At 42.1% G+C, this 22,435-nt stretch overlaps 1 protein-coding gene across 1 annotated transcript in view; it reads right to left on the bottom strand.

Annotated features, from left to right (window-relative positions):
• Positions 1-22,435, bottom strand: part of LOC124594675 (Down syndrome cell adhesion molecule-like protein Dscam2) — a 175,880-nt gene that overhangs the window by 5,943 nt on the left and 147,502 nt on the right. The window contains exon 7 of the mRNA XM_047133043.1: positions 5,177-5,461. Coding sequence (XP_046988999.1) covers positions 5,177-5,461 — 285 coding nt within the window. The remainder of the gene's footprint in view (positions 1-5,176; positions 5,462-22,435) is intronic.

The following is a 22,435-nucleotide window of genomic DNA, read 5'->3' as shown; positions in this document are numbered from 1 at the left end:
CTTTGTTGATGGACTACATTTTGTAAGGACTCTCCCAATGAATCTCAACCTGGTACCCGCCTTACCAATCATTCCACTTCAAATCGTTCTGCACGCATACTCCCAGATATTTTATAGAAGTAACTGCTACCAGTTTTTGTTCCGCTATCATATAATCATACAATAAAGGATCCTTCTTTCTATGTATTCGCAATACATTACATTTGTCTATGTTAAGGGTCAGTTGCCACTCCCTGCACCAAGTGCCTATCCACTGCAGATCTTCCTGCATTTCGCTACAATTTTCTAATGCTGCAACTTCTCTGTATACTACAGCATCATCCGTGAAAAGCCGCATGGAACTTGCGACACTATCTACTAGGTCATTTACATAAATTGTGAAAAGCAATGCTCTCATAACACTCCCCTGTGGCACGCCAGAGGTTACTTTAACGTCTGTAGACGTCTCTCCATTGATAACAACATGCTGTGTTCTGTTTGCTAAAAACTCTTCAATCCAGCCACACAGCTGGTCTGATATTCCGTAGGCTCTTACTTTGTTTATCAGGCGACAGTGCGGAACTGTATTGAATGCCTTCAGGAAGTCAAGGAAAATAGCATCTACCTGGGAGCCTGTACCTAATATTTTCTGGGTCTCATAAAGAAATAAAGTGAGTTGGGTCTCACATGGTCACTGTTTCCAGAATCCATGTTGATTCCTACAGAGTAGATTCTGGGTTTCCAAAAATGACATGATACTCGAGCAAAAAACATGTTCTAAAATTCTACAACAGATCGACATCAGATATATAGGTCTATAGTTTTGCGCATCTGCTCGATGACCCTTCTTGAAGACTGGGACTACCTGTGCCCTTTTCCAATCATTTGGAACCTTCCGTTCCTCTAGAGACTTGCGGTACACGGCTGTTAGAAGGGGGGGCAAGTTCTTTCGCGTACTCTGTGTATAATCGAACTGGTATCCCATCAGGTCCAGTGGACTTTCCTCTATTGAGTGATTCCAGTTGCTTTTCTATTCCTTGGACACTTATTTCGATGTCAGCCATTTTTTCGTTTGTGCGAGGATTTAGAGAAGGAACTGCAGTGCGGTCTTCCTCTGTGAAACAGCTTTGGAAAAAGGTGTTTAGTATTTCAGCTTTACGTGTGTCATCCACTGTTTCAATGCTATCATCATCCCGGAGTGTCTGGATATGCTGTTTCGAGCCACTTACTGATTTAACGTAAGACCAGAACTTCCTAGGAGTTTCTGCGAAGTCGGTACATAGAATTTTACTTTCGAATTCACTGAACGCTTCACGCATAGCCCTCCTTATGCTAACTTTGACATCGTTTAGCTTCTGTTTGTCTGAGAGGTTTCAGCTGCGTTTAAACTTGGAGTGAAGCTCTCTTTGCTTTCGCAGTAGTTTCCTAACTTTGTTGTTGAACCACGGTGGGTTTTTCCCATCCCTCACAGTTTTATTCGGCACGTACCTGTCTAAAACACATTTTACGATTGCCTTGAACTTTTTCCATAAACACTCAACATTGTCAGTGTCAGAACAGAAATTTTTGTTTTGATCTGTTAGGTAGTCTGAAATCTGCCTTCTATTACTCTTGCTAAACAGATAACCTTCCTTCCTTTTTTTACATTCCTATTTACTTGCATATTCAGGGATGCTGCAACGGCCTTATGATTACTGATTCCCTGTTCTGCACTTACAGAGTCGAAAAGTTCGGGTCTGTTTGTTATCAGTAGGTCCAAGATGTTATCTCCACGAGTCGGTTCTCTGTTTAATTGCTCGAGGTAATTTTCGGATAGTGCACTCAGTATAATGTCACTCGATGCTCTGTCCCTACCACCCATCTTAAACATCTGAGTGTCCCAGTCTATTTCTAGTAAATTTAAATCTCCACCTAAGACTATAACATTCTGAGAAAATTTATGTGAAATGTATTCCAAATTTTCTCTCAGTTGTTCTGCCACTAATGCTGCTGAGTCGGGAGGTCGGTAAAAGGAGCCAATTATTAACCTAGCTCGGTTGTTGAGTGTAACCTCCACCCATAATAATTCACAGGAATTATCCACTTCTACTTCACTACAGGATAAACTACTACTAACAGCGACAAACACGCCACCACCGGTTGCATGCAATCTATCCTTTCTAAACACAGTCTTTGCCTTTGTAAAAATTTCGGCAGAATTTATCTCTGGCTTCAGCCAGCTTTCTGTACCTATAACGATTTCAGCTTCGGTGCTTTCTATCAGTGCTTGAAGTTCCGGTACTTTACCAATGCAGCTTCGACAGTTTAGAATTACAATACCAATTGCTGCTTGGTCCCTGCATGTCCTGACTTTGCCCCGCACCCTTTGAGGCTGTTGCCCTTTCTGTACTTGCCGCGCAGTCCACGCCACACAACCCCTGATACCCGTGTAGCCACTTGCTGCGTGTAGTGGACTCCTGACCTATCCAGTGGAACCCAAAACCCCACCACCCTATGGCGCAAGTCAAGGAATCTGCAGCCCGCACGGTCGCAGAACCGTCTCAGCCTCTGATTCAGACCCTCCACTCGGCTCTGTACCAAAGGTCCGCAGTCAGTCCTGTCGATGATGCTGCAGATGGTGAGCTCTGCTTTCATCCCGCTAGCGAGACTGGCAGTCTTCATCAAATCAGACAGCCGCCAGAAGCCAGAGAGGATTTCCTCCGATCCATAGCGACACACATCACTGGTGCCGACATGAGCGACCAACTGCAGATGGGTGCACCCTGTACCCTTCATGGCATCTGGAAGGACCCTTTCCACATCTGGAATGACTCCCCCCGGTATGCACACGGAGTGCACATTGGTTTTCTTCCCCTCTCTTGCTGCCATATCCCTAAGGGGCCCCATTACGCGCCTGACGTTGGAGCTCCCAACTACCAGTAAGCCCACCCTCTGCGACCGCCCGGATCTTGCAGACTGATGGGCAACCTCCGGAACAGGACAAGCAGCCATGTCCGGCCGAAGATCAGTATCAGCCTGAGACAGAGCCTGAAACCGGTTCGTCAGACAAACTGGAGAGGCCTTCCGTTCAGCCCTCCAGAATGTCTTTTGCCCCCTGCCACACCTCGAGATGACCTCCCACTCTACCACAGGTGAGGGATCAGCCTCAATGTGGGCAGTATCCCAGGCAGCCACAGTCATAGTCCAATCGGGGGATGCGTGGGACGAGCTGGCCATCCCCGACAAACCCCCATCCGTACCCCCACAGTGATGCCCATTGGCAACAGCCTCAAGCTGTGTGACCGAAGCCAACACTGCCTGAAGCTGGGAGCAAAGGGATGCCAACTCAGCCTGCATCCGAACACAGCAGTTGCAGTCACTATCCACGCTAAAAACTGTTGTGCAAAGAACGTCTGAACTAATCTACAGAGAGCACAAAGAAATCGACACAAAATTTAAACGGTTATTAAAATACAAGATTGCCTAGTAAATGCAGTAATGCTGACTACGGGATTTTACACTATTCAGGTACTAAAACACGATTCTACAACTCTCAAATACTATAATACACCCGAAATTTACGAATGAAACAATGCAAGTACCAAAAACACACAAAGAAATTAAGAATTAAACTATGTAACAAATAAGTGAGCTAGGAGTATACACTTTCTGCTGGCAGCTGCTTATCCAATGGCTCCATTAAGTCTATCTGCTCCTCATTCCGTCTCTCTGCCCATCTCCTAGCATCTCACTCTGTGTCCGTATATATCTTCCTATCCCCTTTCTGACCATTTCTATCTCCTCTTCTCTCTGCCCACCATCCCCCCCCCCTTTTCTGTCTGTCCACCTCCTCCTCCAGAGTTTTCTCCTCACATCATAAACCCCACCACACTGAAGGTTGCTCATTCTTACCCCATTATATTTCTACCCAAAAAGTATGTAATATGTGTACCAAGTTTCGTTGAAATCAAACCAGGAGTTTGGGAACAGCTTATTACCTGTGACTTTGCTCACTTACATCAATGCCACATATATTTAACATATTTCACATGTATTTGTATAAATATTTCTCCTTAATCTCTAGCAAATTTCACAATTCAGTTTCGTTTTCATGGATCCCAATGTTTATGACATTGTACCTCCTGAACTGTATATTGTACAATGATATAATTTTGCTGGTACATCCAGCAAATAGAATTAGTAGTCAATAAGTAATAAATTAAAACATCATGCATGATTCGGCAGTTTCTCATGCATCTCAGTGTTTATGATGTCATATTTCCTGAACTGTGTGTCATACAATGATAAATTTTTCTAGGTACATTCAACGGAATATGTGGATACCATCTGTGGAATGTGTTGTGAATAGAGTTAGAAGTAAAGCCATACTGCCCATCCTTATGCAACAGTCGTACTTCTCAAACTGCGAAAATGAGCAAGTTATAAAATGTTTTTGCTTAAATCAATTAGTGGAGGGGTGTCAGCTGGAAACAAATATAAAATTTTGAAAGTATGTGTAAATCTGTTTGTAAGTCACTGAGGGCTTTCATTCTCAAATACCAGATGAAGATAGTCTGGCTATTTGAGTCGAAAGTTACACTTCTTTTTCAGCCCCACTCTTTTGTGAGATGTGTGGTTCTTACCACCACTGTGGTTCATGTAAGACAGTGATATGTGTACCAATTTTGGTTGAAATCAGTTCAATGGATTAGGAGATGTGGAACTTACGTACACTTTTATAATAGCATAGATATATAAATCATTTAATAATGGGAATAACATTGTATCTAGAAAAAAATTAATAAAAAAGAAGAAGGGAGACAAATTTACCACCTATTAACATTAAAACAAGCGTTCAGTGCATAGTGCTGTGGAATGCGGAAAAAACAGCAAATTGGCGCTCATAGGAAGAAGAACAACACCAAAAATGCAACAGGAGCATAATATGTAAGAAACTGTCTACGCAACCTGCCACTGATGATGCCTTGCAGAAAATAAAGGCGAAATGCGTATGGCACTAAAATTGTGTTTTATTCAGTTGCTGTCAGACGGTCCATAAGTGAAAATTATCAATATACTGTGCTATAACAAAACTTCAGCAGATTTAATATTTTGACCTCAACACAACGGTTTTTGGAATTACCTGAGATAATTTTAAAGTGAGATAATTTTAAAGAGAAATTAGTTGCAGACTATAAACTGCTACTAAACATGATACCATTAACAACCACTTCCACTGTGTAGTTCCTTGAAGCAGCAGCATTTGATGCCTGACAAGTGTAATTTCCGGTATGTTTCATCATAAGGCTGTTGAAACTGAGGGTGCTCGAATACTCATCAAAACTCTTCTCAGACACTCCTTGTTCATAATTTATTGCTACTCCATCTTTTAGCCACTGTATAGCAATTGGGAAGTCCCCTTTGCTGACGACACACATCAGATTCATCCGCATGCCTTCTTGGAGGTCTGGTTTTACTATTATTGGATCAATTTCTGGCACCTCTGGAAGAAATATGAAAATAAGAATTAATTGTGTTGCTAATATGTGCAGAAATTCTACCACAGTTGACACTTCAATTACATTTATTATGTAGATGAGAATAGATATTATCTGTCTATTGCAACTGAACATTTACTACCCGTGTTGTTTTCAGCCAAACACTGTTCATCTAATTGTACTAGACTTCATCTGTTGCTTTTTATATCTTCTATACTTTTTGTGTGCTTACTGGTCCTTGTGCAATGTTTGAGCACAAGATGGACACAAAAATTTTAAATTAATTACATGTCACAGTTTTGAATTTCACTTGCTTGCTTGCGTGTAGTGCTTGACCTCACTCAAAACAATGGGAGACATAAAAACTACTGTTGCTTTCTAATATGATTAGGGGAAACATATTTTTTTGAAATAATAATACATGTTTTTTGAACCAATAATAAAATTTTAGCTGCAAAAGATAGGTAATATGTATTCTAATCTACATAATAAACATAATAGGATTAATAGTGTTTTTTTTCATTTGAAACAACATTAACTACTACATTCAATACATATTAACAATCTTACTAGTGATGCTTAGTGAAGAATATGCTTGACTCCACAGTTAGGAGTACCGAAGGTGTTCTTCTTGGAAGAATAGAATGTATGTTGTATTTAACTAGAAATATTCACAATGGTGTCAGTGCGATGTATTGTTCACAGTATCACCCGTTATCTAAATCTACAAACCTGTATGTCTTTACTTGCTTATGTAATCCAATAATCAAATAAGCAAACACATTATGATGTGGATCATGTTGTTCAAGGAATATAGTACCAGTACCTGCATTAATTTACTAAAAATATATTTATTCACGTATCATTATACTGGTCATTTACACATAAGACGGTTGCCCATAAAGTAATGCTCAACAGTTTCTTCTTCAACAATTATTTATTTCTCGCAATGAAAATTATATGAAAGAATGATGTTTTAACTAGACACCCTATTTTTCCATATAATCTCCTTCCAAGTCTTACGGAACTCCTCCAGTGAGATCCAAGTGCAGTATTCCTTGTTGGCAAGAGTCCTTCTGGTCGCAAAGCCACTTCTCCAATGCATGAGAATGATGTTATCATAACTTTTTTTTCCTTTCATTTGCTCAGTATGGTTTCATTCCCTGTAAATTTAGTTCGCCTCCATGTGGTGCACCCTGGGTAACGCTAAATGAACTAACACAACTGGCGGCACACCGAACGAAGAATTCCTGCCCCACATCACAGTGAAACAGAACGACAGACAAAGTGCTATGCAAGATACATACAACGGTCCTTTTAGGGACCAACTGACAAAGGATCTCAGACCATGCATCCGAATCTGCCATTTCAACATTGAGGGCATAAGCAGAGCAAAATGTCAAGTATTGCAGAGAATTTTACACAATAACGACATTGACCTGGTAGCCATACAGGAAACTCATGCTGAAAATAGAGTCCAACTTGAAGCTAGAGGAAGGATACTGGGATATGATCTACTTGGAGCCACGTATGACAGACACTATGGCATTGCGACATATGTGCGTGGGGACATAGAGGACGCCTTTCTAGTTGAAGCCTCCATTGCAAATGATATCCATGAAGTTGTCATCAAAATAGGAGAAGTTACAGTAACTATAAACATCCTGCTACTACATGGCCGGCTGAAGCGATAAAGATCCACCCACACCCAAGCGTATACCTTGGGGACTATAATAGTCACCACAAAATGTGGAAATATAGTACGAATGATAGCAATGGAGCCATGCTGGTCGATTGGTCTGAGGAACAAAGTACATATCTGGTCTTTGATGCCAAGGACCGAGGGACATTCAGATCAGCCGCATGGAACTGCGACTATAACCCGGATCTGTGCTTTGTTTTGACGGATACAAATGATAAACCACTGGCAGCCTCTAGAAGGGTCCTGACGGACTTCCCTCATAGCCAGCACCGCCCTGTGCTTATTAATATCGGTATATCCATCCCGATAATAAGGTCTTACCCTCGACCAAGGTGGAATTTTACAAAAGCTGACTGGACAAAATTCTCTGAACAACTTGATTATACCTTGAGCTGGATCCCTCCAACCAGCAAGAGCTATGAGAGATTTGTGGGAGCGGTCATTAGCTCTGCGAAAACAGGGATCCCAAGAGGGTACTGCAAAAAATTCATTCCTGGTTGGACAGGAATATGCATTGACCTGTATGCGGAGTTCCTCAAGAATGGGGACCGGGAAATAGCAGATGAACTATTACATAACATCGACTTTATTAGATGGCATAAACGGGAGAATACTGTTGAAAATCTAGACTTTTCAAAGTCAAGCCAACAAGCCTGGTCCATACTGCGTAAACTTGGAGGCGCAAATCCACCTGAACATAGAAAGGATGAAATATCTCCCAACAAAGTTGCATCCCACATATTTTCTGCATCTAGAACCCCACGAGATAGAAAGCACACAACATAAGTGAAGAAGGACCTAGAAACATTAAAAAGGACCCGTGCAATGGACTCAGAATATTCATCAGATATTCGTATCGAGGAGGTTACCAATGCCCTGAAGAAGGTTAAATCAGGCAAAGCTCCGGGTTTCAATGGTATCCACCCTGAGTTCCTCATACATGTCAGAGCTAAGTTCTTTACGGACATTCTCCAAGTGGGTAACATTCCTCCCTCACTTAAATGAGCAAAGATCATCACAGTCCTGAAACCTGGTAAACCAGGCAATAGACCAGAGAGTTACTGCCCCATTGCCCTTCTTAGTATGGTCTATAAATTACTAGAAAGACTGCTCCTCAACAGAATAGGCCAAACTACACACAAAAAAATCCCTATCGAACAAGCAGGATTCTGTTCCTATCGCTGCTGTACAGATCAAGTCCTATCACTGACAACATATATAGAGGCGGGGTTCCAGAAGAAACATAAAGTAGCTGCAGCATTCATACACCTAATGGCAGCCTATGATAGTTTGAAAACAGGGGCTCATGTACAAATTAATCTGTGCCGTCCCCTGCAAGAAGATAACCAACCTCATTGACGATATGTTGTCAAATAGAACCTTCCAAGTAGTAATGGGGAATGAGAGAAGTAAACAGATGAAACTCAATAATGGACTCCCACAAGGCTCTGTCCTTGCGCCCCTTCTTTTCAGCCTTTACATCACTGACATGCCTGCAACCAGATCGTGCAAATTTGGTTATGCTGACGACTGGGCTCTAGCAACAGCCCACAGAAATATCGAAACTGCCGAAGATATCCTTACGAGTGACCTAGGGATTCTCAGCGAGTACTTCAGAAAATAGAGGCTACAACCTAGTGCTACAAAGACGTAAGTATCTGCCTTCCATTTGAACAACAAAATGGCCAACAGAGTACTACATGTACATCTAGACGGGAAATTACAAAATTACAACAAACACCTGAAGTACCTTTGGGGTTACCCTAGATAGGACACTAACATTCAAAGAACACCAGACGAAAACTGCAGCGAAACTTAAAACAAGTAACAACATATTGCAGAAGCTCTGTGACACCACTTGGGGCTCCACAGCATCTACCTTAAGAACATCCACACTTGGCTTGGTGTATCCAGTGGCAGAATACTGTGCCCCAGTGTGGCTCAACAGAAAACACACACACATGGTAGATAGCCAACTTAATGCAACAATGCGTATTATATCAGGCACAATCAGGCCAACTCCTACAGTGTGGCTGCCCATTCTCAGTAACATAGCCCCTCCTAACCTGCGCTGAGAACATGCTCTGGTTAGAGAATTTCAAAAAATCATGACCAACCCTCAATTACAAATCCATGAAGATACTCATGACATCCAAGGAAACCGACTCCGTTCTAGGCATCCTCCACTAAAGACCGCACAGGCTCTGCACCAAACCAACTTTAAAATAAATGACCGATGGAAAGAGGAATGGGAGAGCAGAACAGCAGTGAACTGCCACAGTATGCCATGCATCTTTAGTAAACCAAATGGATTTGATTGCCCTCGTAAAGTTTGGTCAACTCTTAATCGCATCAGAACCAACTGTGGGAGATGCGCCGACTCCTTACACAGATAAGGTAAACTTCTTTCAGCCGCTTGCGACTGTGGCGCTGAGAGACAGACGGTCAAACACATCATGCAGGAATGCCCACTAAGGGCATATGAGGGTGACCCACAGGATTTCCTAATGGTGACCCAAGAGGCAATCGACTATATATTAGCTAAGCTGGATGTCTGCTTGTGATTGCTCTTCTGTGAGTGTAAATTTACAATTGGTGGTGTCCTTATATACAAACTGTTATTTATTGTTCTGTTTATACATATGCGATTTTTTTTTTATCGTGTTGCTTCTGTAATTTTTACTGTGATGTTATGAGCCATACACTAAATAAATAAAAATAACCTGTCACAATCTGCAATAAAAAGACCTCGCCCAATGTTTCAAAGTTTTGCAACATCTCAGAACAAATGTTTTTCTGTGAGATTTGCATTCCACTGTAAGGTAGCTTGGAAACCATCATGAAAGCACTCCCAAGTTCTCAAGATCATAGATAGCTGCATTTACAGTTCCTTTGCAGCAGCAATGGTCTCCCTGCTCTCTGTAGTCACGAGGTGCTGCTGAACCCTTTCTGATATTCCCTGCAACCAACCGTACTCCAGTTGACTGCAGGTGTTTTATAGACTTCACATACATTTGCAAATATTCCCCACAGTTTCTTTCTATGAAATCAGGAAGTTGATAACGACTTGATGCTTGTAGGGTACATCACTTGGAGATGCGATTTTGAAACATCACTACAGCTATGCTATCTACTGGAGGAAACAGAAATTTTGTCCATGCACACAGGAAACTTGAAAGAATTTGTACTTAGAAGGTCCTACACAATTACCAATTCATCAGCTGACTAACAGATAAATTGTACATGTGTAAGGTTGTTGGCCAGCCAACTGACAAATTTTATTATTATTATTATTATTATTGCTGTTGTTGCGTGGTTGCTTGCATGTGACCACCTGACAGCCAATCTGCACTCCACTTCAGCCCGACAAATTGTGCAGTTTGTAGCAATAATGTGCCAAGCACCTGACAAAGGTTCCACTTCTTCTCAATGCGCATGCCATTACACGCTGTTCAAATACAGCTACGATGACACAGAGTGAGGCCGCAAAAACATTGATGACAGAGTTTCCAGAGAAGTTTAAAGACTGGAGATGTCTGTGGGACACATCATACAAGGAGTATAGTTAATGGAGATGCAAGAAATGAAGAGCTTGTCACATTTTTAACAGATCCATGATGTATTTATGCGGTGTACAAGAAACAGTGCAAGATATACAAGTTGGTCAGAAACAGTTTGCAAAAGCTTGTAAGGCTGTTGCAGAATAGGTTCTGCTGAAGAATAATTGTTAAGAAAAAAATCTGATACATTGCACCATTTCCAAGTTGATTAGCATTGAAGTTAGCCAATGCTGAAGAATAATTGTTAAGAAAAAATTTGATACATTGCACCATTTTCGAGTTGATCAGCATCGAAGTTAGCCAATCAGGCTATTGTGCACACAAGTTCATGGAGCCCAGCAGATACAGTTAGTGGCAGTTGTTCTCATAGCATAGATGATAGTGCACGAGACGGCTCAGACTTTGGCTTGGGCTTGATCCTTACTACCAACCCATGTCCAATTTATGAAACACTGTCTTGTTCGGTTTGAGGAAAACACACAAAGAAAAAGTTTGGCACCACTGTCTCTCATGTGCCACTAATTTGCATGCACAACAGCCTGATTGGCTAATTTCAATGCTAATTAACTCAGAAACAGCAAAAGGTACTGAATTTCTACTTAAAAACTATTTCTCAGCACAACCTATCCTGAAAAACCCTTACAAGTTTCTCAGACTGTACATTTTTGCACATAAAAGTCCATAGACTGTATGTATATCACTTTTGTTTCCAATCATTGGAAATGAAACCTAAAAATAGCTGTACAGAGATTAGATTTTAGATTCATTTTCCATACTAATAGGGGAAAAAGTGAAATATACACAGCCGACATGCTATCTTTCATAAAATATACCTGATTTTTGTTAGAAATGTTTAAAAAGTCCATCCTGTCACCTTGTCTTCTGCAATGAAGAGCAAAATATAGGACTTTTTTTAACGGTGTTGACAGTTCGACATGCATTTCTTACGTATCTGTTGATGCATTAAAAAGCTTAGTCAGACTAGTTATCAGAATGCACAAAATTGGGGAGACAGGCTGAAGAGTAAACCGATTGTATCATTAAAAGTGATTCACTATCACAGAATATTGCAGTGTGTTAATACACCTCTCATACGAAGGTGAATGCACAAAACAGGCACTGTTTTTCTCTTATTTTGTTTTTGGTTAGATTAAACATTTCAGCAGATAGGAGTGCAATACCAGATAATATAAAATGATGATTTACTTGAATATAACAGAGAAGATTAAGAAAAAGTTATGTAATTTGTCTCACAAATGTAGCCTTCTTCCTGTTTGTGCCCAACTTTCTTGTAGATGTCATTAGTCATCAGATGTAGATGTTATGTGCTAGTAGGTAAAACATAGCAATATACAAATATCCCATTTATTTTTCATTCCTGAAATTCCTGTAATTATTCTCAAGCTGAATCTGTTTTTTAGCTTAATTTTTATACCGTTTATCACTGAAAACAGTCTCTCCACACTAGCTGATAAGTGGGATATGCACAAATGCATCATCATGCCTGATAACTTGGGGAATTTGGGTATACCACAAATGCATCATCATGCTTGATAACTTGGAAGATATAGGTGTACCACCTCCCTGGTTTGACTTAGGGACTGCATTCCAGGATCCAGCCCCATAATTACTGTTCATTTCTGTCTATGAATATTCCAATAGCTTCCATCTAGTGTCAATTTCTTGAATGTCATTTTTAATTAAACTTAGAAACTCTGAGGAAAGTCTGAAAACTGATGGAATTCTCTTTGTCCTAATGCAAATTGGGTCAAATGTCTGCAAGTACATGCAATTAACCAAGAGATTTGTAATGAGAGGGATTTCGATACTGGTTATGAATAACTTTCAGGGGTGTTGGTTTTACACGATTTTTCTTCATGTAACATTATAATACAGTTACCACCGTTTCCTTAATGTCGCAATACACCCTGTGGGTTTGAGGGGATTCTGACTGCATCTTGAAGGGAAAGTATGTTGGCTATAAGCAACACAAAATCCAGAAAGATAAGAAAGAGCATCACAGTACTGTAATTTAATTTCTACAATACTGTCTCATTTTCTAGAAGTGTGTCATTAGTCACAACATCAATAAAAAAATTTCAGGGCATAATACTGCACAAGAAGCCTGGACTGAAAGAGGGGAGGGAGGGGGAGAGGGAGAGGGGGGAGAGAGGGAGAGAGGGGAGAGAAGGGGAGGGGGAGAGAGGGGGAGGGGGAGAGAGGGAGAGGGGATTTCTAGCTGGCATGAAGTAATTTGTATGGTTTCACTGTTACAGCGTTCTGTAACTCAGTTCACAGAGACATTTTGCACTGCAAAATATTTACATGCATTCCTACCTATGACTTCCATATCTCTAGTAAGAGTTAAGCAAGCATGAGAAGTGCATACTGCACATGAATGGCATCTACGTCTCATCAAGAACAGTCCTGAGCTATGTTACCTAAGGAAAGCAATACAAGGAATGACCTAACTGTTCTGTACCACAGAACAGAGGACCTGTGGTCACAGCCAAACAAGTAAAGAGTGCCCGGCATTCGCGGCCCATGAATGTTAACTTACTGTTACAATATATTTTGGGAACAGTGCGAGGCGCAGCGGCTTGCACAAGACAAGGCAGCCAGTGCAATCTGGACAAGGCAGTGTGACACACACCTTCTGCCTCTCTCACTGTGGACCACGTGAGTCATTTTAACACAACTCCCTAGAAATAAGTACACAAAGTTTCATTCGTTTGTTTCGCGGTGTCTTTCATCTGTCTACAAAAGACAGAACACTGCATGGGTTGCACCGGAAACCGAACATTTGAAGATGCAACCTTTGTTCCAAGCAGTTCACACAGCCACGCAACATGCTTATCATCGGTGTGTGTACCCTCCAGGATCAGTGATCAAGCTGTTTCACCAGTGCAATGCATCAGCACGGACATTAAAGATAAGAGTTTGCTTAGAACATGTAGCAAAGTATGGAAAAATAATTGTATGTCACTGACCAAGCAACTCTCATTGATTGCCATCACATTACCATCACCAAGCCTCTTCCATGGGCACAGTGCATGGGTGTGGCAGCGAAACGACTTCACTGCATGTGATAGGACCTTACACAGCGATAACAGCATGTCCCCTCTTCAGTGGTGACCCCTATGTGATTTGAGGCTAAAATGTAGCAGTATTCTGTAGACAAACTTTTGACATTTTTGGTCGCACACACATATTGTTTTTTTTTTCCTTTTTTGTATGCCTGATTTGCACAAGGAACTTCTAGCATCTTTTTTTTTCCTGTTTTTTTTTGTGGTCAGAATTGTGGTATGTCCACTGTGTGTTTTCCCCTCGTATGAGAACTTGGCCCTGAGCTAAGATGGTTCAAGACTATAGAACACCTGCTTGTGCGCAGAAGCTAGAGAGTGAGTCACAGGTGCACTCTGGATGCGTGGACTCCGTAAATCCACTGACAGCTTGCGAGAATTTCAACATGCAAAACCTCACCACACCTGTGTCTCCTACTATTGCTGGAGTGGCAGCAAGCACTGGATGATTGTTGGTCGGGCTGCCTCCCTTTTGGCTCTGTGAGCCACTCATGTGGTTCACCTATGTGGAGGTGGCCTTTGTGAGTGATACATATCCCGTGACCCGGCAAAATTCAGGCATGTAGTGAGCCAGCTTGACCAAAACTATGTGACCGAAGTACGAGATATAATCACTGCCCCACTGATGCAATCCTCTTATAAATGACTGAAGGAAGAACTGATTTGTCAGACTTCATAGTACGAGGAACAACAGGCACACCAACTACTGTGCCAATAGGAATGCAGTGACCGGAGAGCTTCCCAGTTCCTCCACCATTTGCAGAACCTCGTGCAATATGACATGGTAGCAGACTCACTGCTATGCACTATCTGGGTGTGCAGCCTTCCCGCTCAGAAGCTGGTGGTAATAGCAGCACAGACAGAGCAGCAGCTTGTTGCCACTGTAAATATAATGACCTGGGTGCATGACATGCTGGCCACGGCACCTAGCACCTCTGCCGCGGCAGCTTACGAAACTGTTCTCCTACTCCTCACAGTGGCACGCACATCCTGCAGCCCCTCTCAGGGACGATGACCTGCATCAGCTAGTTCACAAGCTGGCCTCACAACTGGCAGCTTTCACAGACACAGGGCCGGCTCACACAACCAACAATGCAGCTGCAGCCATTCTAACAGTAATGCGCTCATAGCAGAACAGTCACCGAGTGACTTCTGCTGCCACCACGCATACTTCAACGATGAAGCTATAAAGTGCCATCCTTCCTCGGTGCAGCTGGACACCAGCTGCAACCAGGCTAGTATGTACCCTGCTGCAGTTCAGTATCTAGGCATCCCTTCACAGCACAACAGGTGGAGGGCATGAGGTACCTCGTGCCAGGGGTTCGGATCTCTCGATATTCCCCAATTCTGTGCTGAGACCACAGGTGGGTTGAGGCACTCTCACTGCAGTGAACAATTCGGGCATTAAAATGTATGGCACACGAACTGCAATTTAGATCTCGGACTATGCCACACATTCTCATGGAAATTTATGGTGGCCGATGTTAGTGAGCCAATCGTGGTGGCCAACTTTCTCAGCCACTACATGCTGCTAACTGACATCTCAAATCCCCAGCTCACTGATGCAAGACCTAATTTAAAGATAACAGGACAGTGCCAGCAAGCCACATTATATAGTGTAAAACCTGTGAAGTGCTCTGGACCTTAAGCATTCAGTGGTGGATGACACAATGACTATGCCTGGTCCACCTACATCGACTTGTGTTTGATAGACTCGTGGTAGCAAAGACAGAGTTCGAGGCCACACTGTGACAAGCCATTGATTGGCCATCAAGTAGCCCATTGCCATCTGCATTACATTTAGTTCCAAAAACACACAATTTGTGGTGGCCCTCAGAGGACTATCACACCCATAATTCACAAACAGTGCCAGATCAATATCTGGTACCAAACCTTCAAGATTTTAGCCATGCCTTGACTAGACTGCACAAAGCCATACACACAAATTCTAGTAACACCCAAAGACATTCAGAAAATGGCTATCGTAAAGACCTTTGGTCTTTTTGAGAGTCTGTTTATGACCTTTGGTGGACATACTGGAGCAGAACCTTACGGAGTCGAAACTGAATCTCCCATAAGTGACACTGCTCTTGCACCTGCTACACAACATGGACACAACCGTAGAGGTGGATGCTAGCCAGACTGCCATTGGTGTGGCACTACAACAACATGTCAATAGGAGCTGGCAGCCGCTTCACTTTTTCTTGTAGAAACTATTGGAATCATAATGCAGTTCGAGTGCTTATGACTGAAAGTTTCTTGCAGTATATGTGGCAGTTAAATACTTCCACCCACGAGTTGAAGGCAAACAAGTGCTTGCTAGTGCGCCAAAGTCGGGAGGCACACCCGTGCACACCTTCCTGACATCACATCCCAATTTGGATATTTCCATGTGGGTCTTGTTCGCCCGCTCCCTCTCTCCCAAGGCAAGTGGTATTTACTAACTACAGTGGACTGTGTCACTTTGCTGGCTGGAGGCAATTCCCATTGTGGACATAACCACTGAGACAATCTCCACCACCTTCATTGACACTTGGATGGTACGCTTCAAATGTCCCAGTCACAAGATAACAGATCGCAGCTTTCAGTTTGACTACACACAGTTCACGAACATCGCCGGACTGTGTGATGTCCAATTACACATGACCACAACCTAGCAGCTGGCGTCAAATGGCATGGTCAAACAGCTCCACAGGACTATGAATGCCAGCCTCTTATGCGACGACACTGCTTGGATGGAGGCACTACCATTGGTGCTGCTGGGCCTGCAAGTAATGCCGGAGGAGATATAAGTGACTTGCGCCAATCTTGTTTACAGACAACATCTCGCAGTCGCAGATTTATTTGTAGAGGAAGTACCATTCACACACAACACTGCCGCCTCCACCCTGGCAGAGTGTCTGCGCACCTTATGTGACTGGCCTCTGAGCACATGCGCTGACACGAACTGGCACCAGGAAAGTCTTCACGCGTGCCGACCTGCAGCGCTACATGCATGTCACGTTGTGCACCTCTCTGGTTGCCCTACTCCAGACTGCATCATAGATCACCCATGGAGAGAAATGCTGGACACTGAGTGCAATGGAAAGCCGTCTAGAGTCAACTGACTGCGTCAATGTGGCTTATGCTTTCCCCAATGTAGCAGCCATCCACTTCTTTGACCCAGCGGAAGATCTGACAAAATACAACATTCCCTCTGCCAGAAGTCAAGCAGGTCCCACACCCTTAGCCAACGATGATGCACAGCTGCAGTCATCACATGACCGGCCGCCACATCTGCTCCAAAAGTCTATACTGCATCATCAAAATGCTACACTGTGTGACACAGTAAGCATGCACCCAAGCCACCATATCTTGTTAGAATTTGGCACCCTCCAGCCACCGTCTGCTGTACAGATCCTGTCTCCAACTGACCATGCTTGCAGCCGGTATCTCTGGTCACTGGTTAGATACTGGACTCGCATTCGGGAGGACAACGGTTCAATCCCGGGTCCGGCAATCCGATTTAGGTTTCCCATGATTTCCCTAAATCACTCCAGGCAAATGCCGGGATGGTTCCTCTCAAAGGGCACGGCCAACTACCTTCCCCATCCTTCCCTAATCCGATGAGACCGATGACCTCGCTGTCTGGTCTCCTTCCCAAAACAACCCAACCCAACCCAACCTCTCTGGTCACGCTTTGGAAAGCTCCAGACAATGCCTCCATGCTGCTGGGCTCGTCCATCACAGCTCTAGAACCCACATTCGAGTCCTGGAGACACAGTACTCACTCAAGTTTACATTTAGAATGCAATCTCCATAATGCCGCTGATTCGAAGGTTGAGGTCAGATCGAGTGCCACACTGCACTTCTGCGACTGAGTCCATTGGCAAACTTGTGAGACAATGTAACTCAGGAACCTTTGATCTGTCATTCTGAACAATTCAAATAGCGAACTTCATTTTTTTTTTGTTTTTTGTTTTTTTAGTGTGTTAACTATATCACTATTGAACACACTGTATTATAATTACGTTATCAGTGCATCAGCCTTCAACACGCCCTTCCAAGTGACTCACGGCCGTGTGCCTACATTGCATGTGGCTATGGACAGATCGTAACCAGCACTGGTTGCCGCTGCTGTCACTAGCCGATCATGCGAGGACACGCCCATCACACACTCGACTGACCACACGCTGACCTCACAGGTTGGCACCATTCAACCGCTGACTGACCCACCACCATCCCACTCACACTGACATCACCACACAGCGTGCGAACTCTAACACACATGCACCACAGACCAATTGCCACACTTTCTTGCAGCTATGGAGCTCTGCTCTCTGAGGGGGATGTGTGTGACGGCTGTGCTACAGAAACACGTGAATGATGGATCGTGGTAACAGCCAACACAAGCAAGCAGTGCCCAGCATTCGCTGGCCCGCACAATGAATTTACCATTATGCCAAATTTTGACAACTGTTAGACGGGCACTGGGCCACATGAGAGAAGGCACATGGCCAGTGCAAGCTGGACAAGGCAACCCCAACACACACCTAAGTTACTATCTTTTTCGCCACGGACCTCATGGGTTGGGTTAACACAACTCCCCCACAGACATGTACGAAAAGTTTTTGTTCATTCGTTCATTTCTTGGTGCTCTCTCATCCGTCTCATCCATCCACGAAAGACACTACACTCCACAGGTTACACTGGTAACTGTCAGGAGGTGAGACCTTTTTGTTTCACACAGTTCACATGGTTGCGCAATTTGCTTATCACCAGAGTGTGTATCCTTCAGGGTTGGAGATCAAGCTGCACCACGAGTGCAATACACTGGCACGAACATTAAAGATAAAAGAGTTTGTTTGTAGCATTTAGTGAGGTATAGCAAAATAAATGCAAGTCACCGACAATACAACTCTTATCAGTTCCTATCACCAAGCCTCTTCCTTGGACATAGTGAATAGGTGTGGCAGTAAAGCTGGTTCACTGCACGTCTAGGACCAAAAGTGGAGATAACATCACATCTCTGCTTCAAACCTAGCATATGCTCCATCCACTGTGAAACTTATTATACCCTATTTTGTAAGGAATTGCTTGATATAATGTCCCACGTAGCGTCAGGAGGCAAAACCAGTTCTACAAAAGCATCACGTATTTTGGTGCCTTCTTTCTGAACACGTACTGTCACAAACAAATAGTTTATGCACCCCTTATCTGTTAGTACAACAATGAGGCTAAATTTGTTTTTTCAGTTAGCCACAATGAACATGTTTTCTGATCTGTGAGTTAAGAAACATGGCACATGTGAGTTTCAAAAATGCTTTGTAAATGAAATCTCAGTATGCATATGTTTACGGTCACAAAATTTGAAAAGGTGACTGCTTTGAAATTTAGGCACAACACTGCACGTGAATGGGCACTTGTTTTTACATACATATTTTTCAAACATAGAGAAAATATTACCAAGAACCTCGATACAATCTTGAGAGTTTTAATTAAAATTTTTTCACAACATTCCGATGAATATTCATTTTTTAAAGTAAATCCGTTACTATCATATCGAGATCTTAAGTAATAAATACAGGGTAAACACTGTTGCCAAATACTTGAGTAATATAGTTCTAATTTTTACACATTACTCTAATGAACATTTGGACGATTGTAGGATATATATTTTTAAATGTAAACAACATGTAAATAGACAGATGTACATAATGTGTAATATCGAAATGTTAGTAATAATATCTGCCAGCCGGTGTGGCCGTGCGGTTCTAGGCGCTTCAGTTTGGAACCACGTGACCGCTACAGTCGCAGGTTCGAATCCTGCCCCGGCACGGATGTGTGTGATGTCCTTAGGTTAGTTAGGTTTAAGTAGTTCTAAGTTCTAGGGTACTGATGACCTAAGAAGTTAAGTCCCGTAGTGCTCAGAGCCGAGCCAATAATATCTGAAATTGCTTGACCGATTTAGTTCTAATTTTAAACAATACCATATAAAATATTCAGATGGATGTAGACTACTTACTGTATATATATTGCTTCCTTGGTCACAGGCAGTCTTAACTATGATAAAAAACTAAACTCTGCCCAAACAGGCCATGAAGGCCCAAATGCCTCTGGTCTGAGGATAACACGGTGGCTGGCTGGTACCACTGGGCCTTTAACTATGATAGAAGGGCATTTAAGCTATTAGACAAGATTGTTTCTCCCCTACAGATGCACTATATTCTTTCCCACTATGTATATTTTTCAACATAATTTGTATAAACAACAACGTACTGATTTGTTTTCTTCACCACAGACATTTTTACAGAAAACAGGAAAGCTGTATTTCTGGTTTACTGGTGTATGATTAGAATACTACTACATAACGTGAACTTACAGTAACAATGAACAAGGTTCAATGTGAGGGGGAGGGGGTGCGATATACAAAGGGGTGGGAGGAAATGGACACAGAGAGCAGGAAGGAGGTGATGGCTGGAGAGAGGGAGCAAGGGAGTTGGAGAGAGAGGAGGGAGAATATTGACAGAGTGAGGGGAGGAAATGATGGGCAGAGAGAGGTAGGAGGAGGAGATAGGCAAAGAGAGGGGAGGAGGAGATTGGACAGAGACAGGGTGCGATGTTTGGAGGATGTGTACCCAATTCCCATACATATTATAAATGTGTGGTTTCTCTTTTCCTCCTTTTTCATTTACGCAGATTGACAGTGAGACACGTAATGTCTGACCAGGTACAGCTAGAGTTAAATAACATGAAGAGATAAATCATGCTCTGCAGCAAAATATGCAAGCCAAATTTCACTGGCCTTGTCTTGTAACCTTCGGTTGTTACTAACTGACGTGATATTAGTAAGTTGAGATTGCCCTTGCTGGGCACCTACTTCAATGAGTGCTCTATCCACTAGAATACTATATCACTTGCAGGAACGTCACTTGTATGTCACAAGTACAAGCACAGCAGTACACAAAATAAGGACCTTCCTTTCTGTTTCCAACCCAACCATGATGCAATTTTTTTCCCTCCATTTGAGATTATATTTTGTAATGGACCCTATCTTTTTGGGTGTTGTCACTACAGATCCAGAATCTTAATACAGACTCATAACTATGAGACTTGTACATATGCAGAACACTCATATATTTTGCACAAGCCCATGTCATAATCCACAGCCACTTCCTTTCAGGCACTACAATATTTTAAGGAAACTATGAGAAACATAAATCAGGAAGGGTGAAGTAACTGTTGAATTCTTTTTCTGCCACATATGAATCCAGTTCTCAAGTACTAGATAAACTTGACGTATTTCTTTTTTCTTTCTTTAAAACCATCCTAAGAAATATAAAAGACTGTAAAAGACCATTGCATTTATTGTGACAGGAAGCTGCGATCACCAGGCAATGTACTGCAACTTAGTAGTGGTGCAATGTCGTACAGTCCCAAGTATGTAGATTGCGATAGCATACCTTTAGTCCAATAGGTATGTAGCTGCAGTTCAGACCAAAAGAGATTCTGTTTTACAATAGATAAGATAAAAATAAAATGGGTTCTACCACTGTCAACCAGGAAAGGAAAGCAAACAGCAGCTGCTTGTTTCTTACCAGTAACTTGGACATTAAGTTTGCTCCTGGCAGTGCTTCCATCGGGATCTGTCGCTATACATACGTAACCACCTTCGTCTATGACTTTTTGTATGTCTTTCACAATCAGGGTCCCATTCGGGAAGACCTGTTGCCGATGGTGTTCCGGAAGCGGCTTCCCTGCAATGAAATAAACTTTTAGACATGCATCATCTTTCTATTTATATCAAAATCCTATTTTTTTTCTCAATTTTGGAGTAAAACTGGAAGACATGGGGATGGTTCACGTTGAACATAATCATTATATATATACTGAATGTGAGTACCAAACTGTACAATATTATTGAAATTGTTCCATGCGTCAATGTTAAGAGCTACGGAAATAAATTATAGTCATATACAGGCAGATTTTAATATACATTTCGAGAAGGCGCTGCTTTTTTTTGGTATGCAATGATGTCATAGCGTCGTCTGTACACTTCTGTATTTGGTGTTGAAGTAATGTGAAGTTTCCTGACATAAATGGTAAGGTGGGATTGGATCAGACCCCACCCTCCAAATATTGATTTTTCGGGGCAAAATAAAAAATGAATACTGGGAAAAAGTTTTTTTAACAATTAAACACATATAATATTTGTTATAACAACAAGTTTTTTCATTTTTATATTGAATAAGTAAGAATATAAAGTACTTTGGAAAAAAATAGGAACTTGATAACAAAAAATACCTTAATAGAAATATTCTCTATAAAATTATTGAAAACATAGTAAAAATCAACAGATTCAGTCATCAACTAGGAACATGAGTGCTTTAGAAATTCTAAAGATAGGAACTGAATGAAGAACATCTCTTACTAATTGTAGAAAATAATTATAGTGTCAGCAATTTCGAAATATAAAGTTCTCAATAATAAATGTCTTTGTACACATAATGTAATAGGAAAAAATAATAAATGTATAATGTTATCCTGGGAACGATCACATACAGCCCTGAAAATACATATTTGGCACCAATTATCACATCTGTTTCTTTACAGCCAGGGCATATAATAACTTTATGCTCCCCACATATAGAATGA

The sequence above is a fragment of the Schistocerca americana genome, chromosome 2 (genome assembly GCF_021461395.2).
Source record: "Schistocerca americana isolate TAMUIC-IGC-003095 chromosome 2, iqSchAmer2.1, whole genome shotgun sequence".
In the NCBI taxonomy this organism is placed as follows: Eukaryota; Metazoa; Arthropoda; class Insecta; order Orthoptera; family Acrididae; genus Schistocerca; species Schistocerca americana.
The sequence above is the reverse complement of the archived record's forward strand: the minus strand, read 5'-3'. Positions and strand labels throughout refer to the sequence as shown.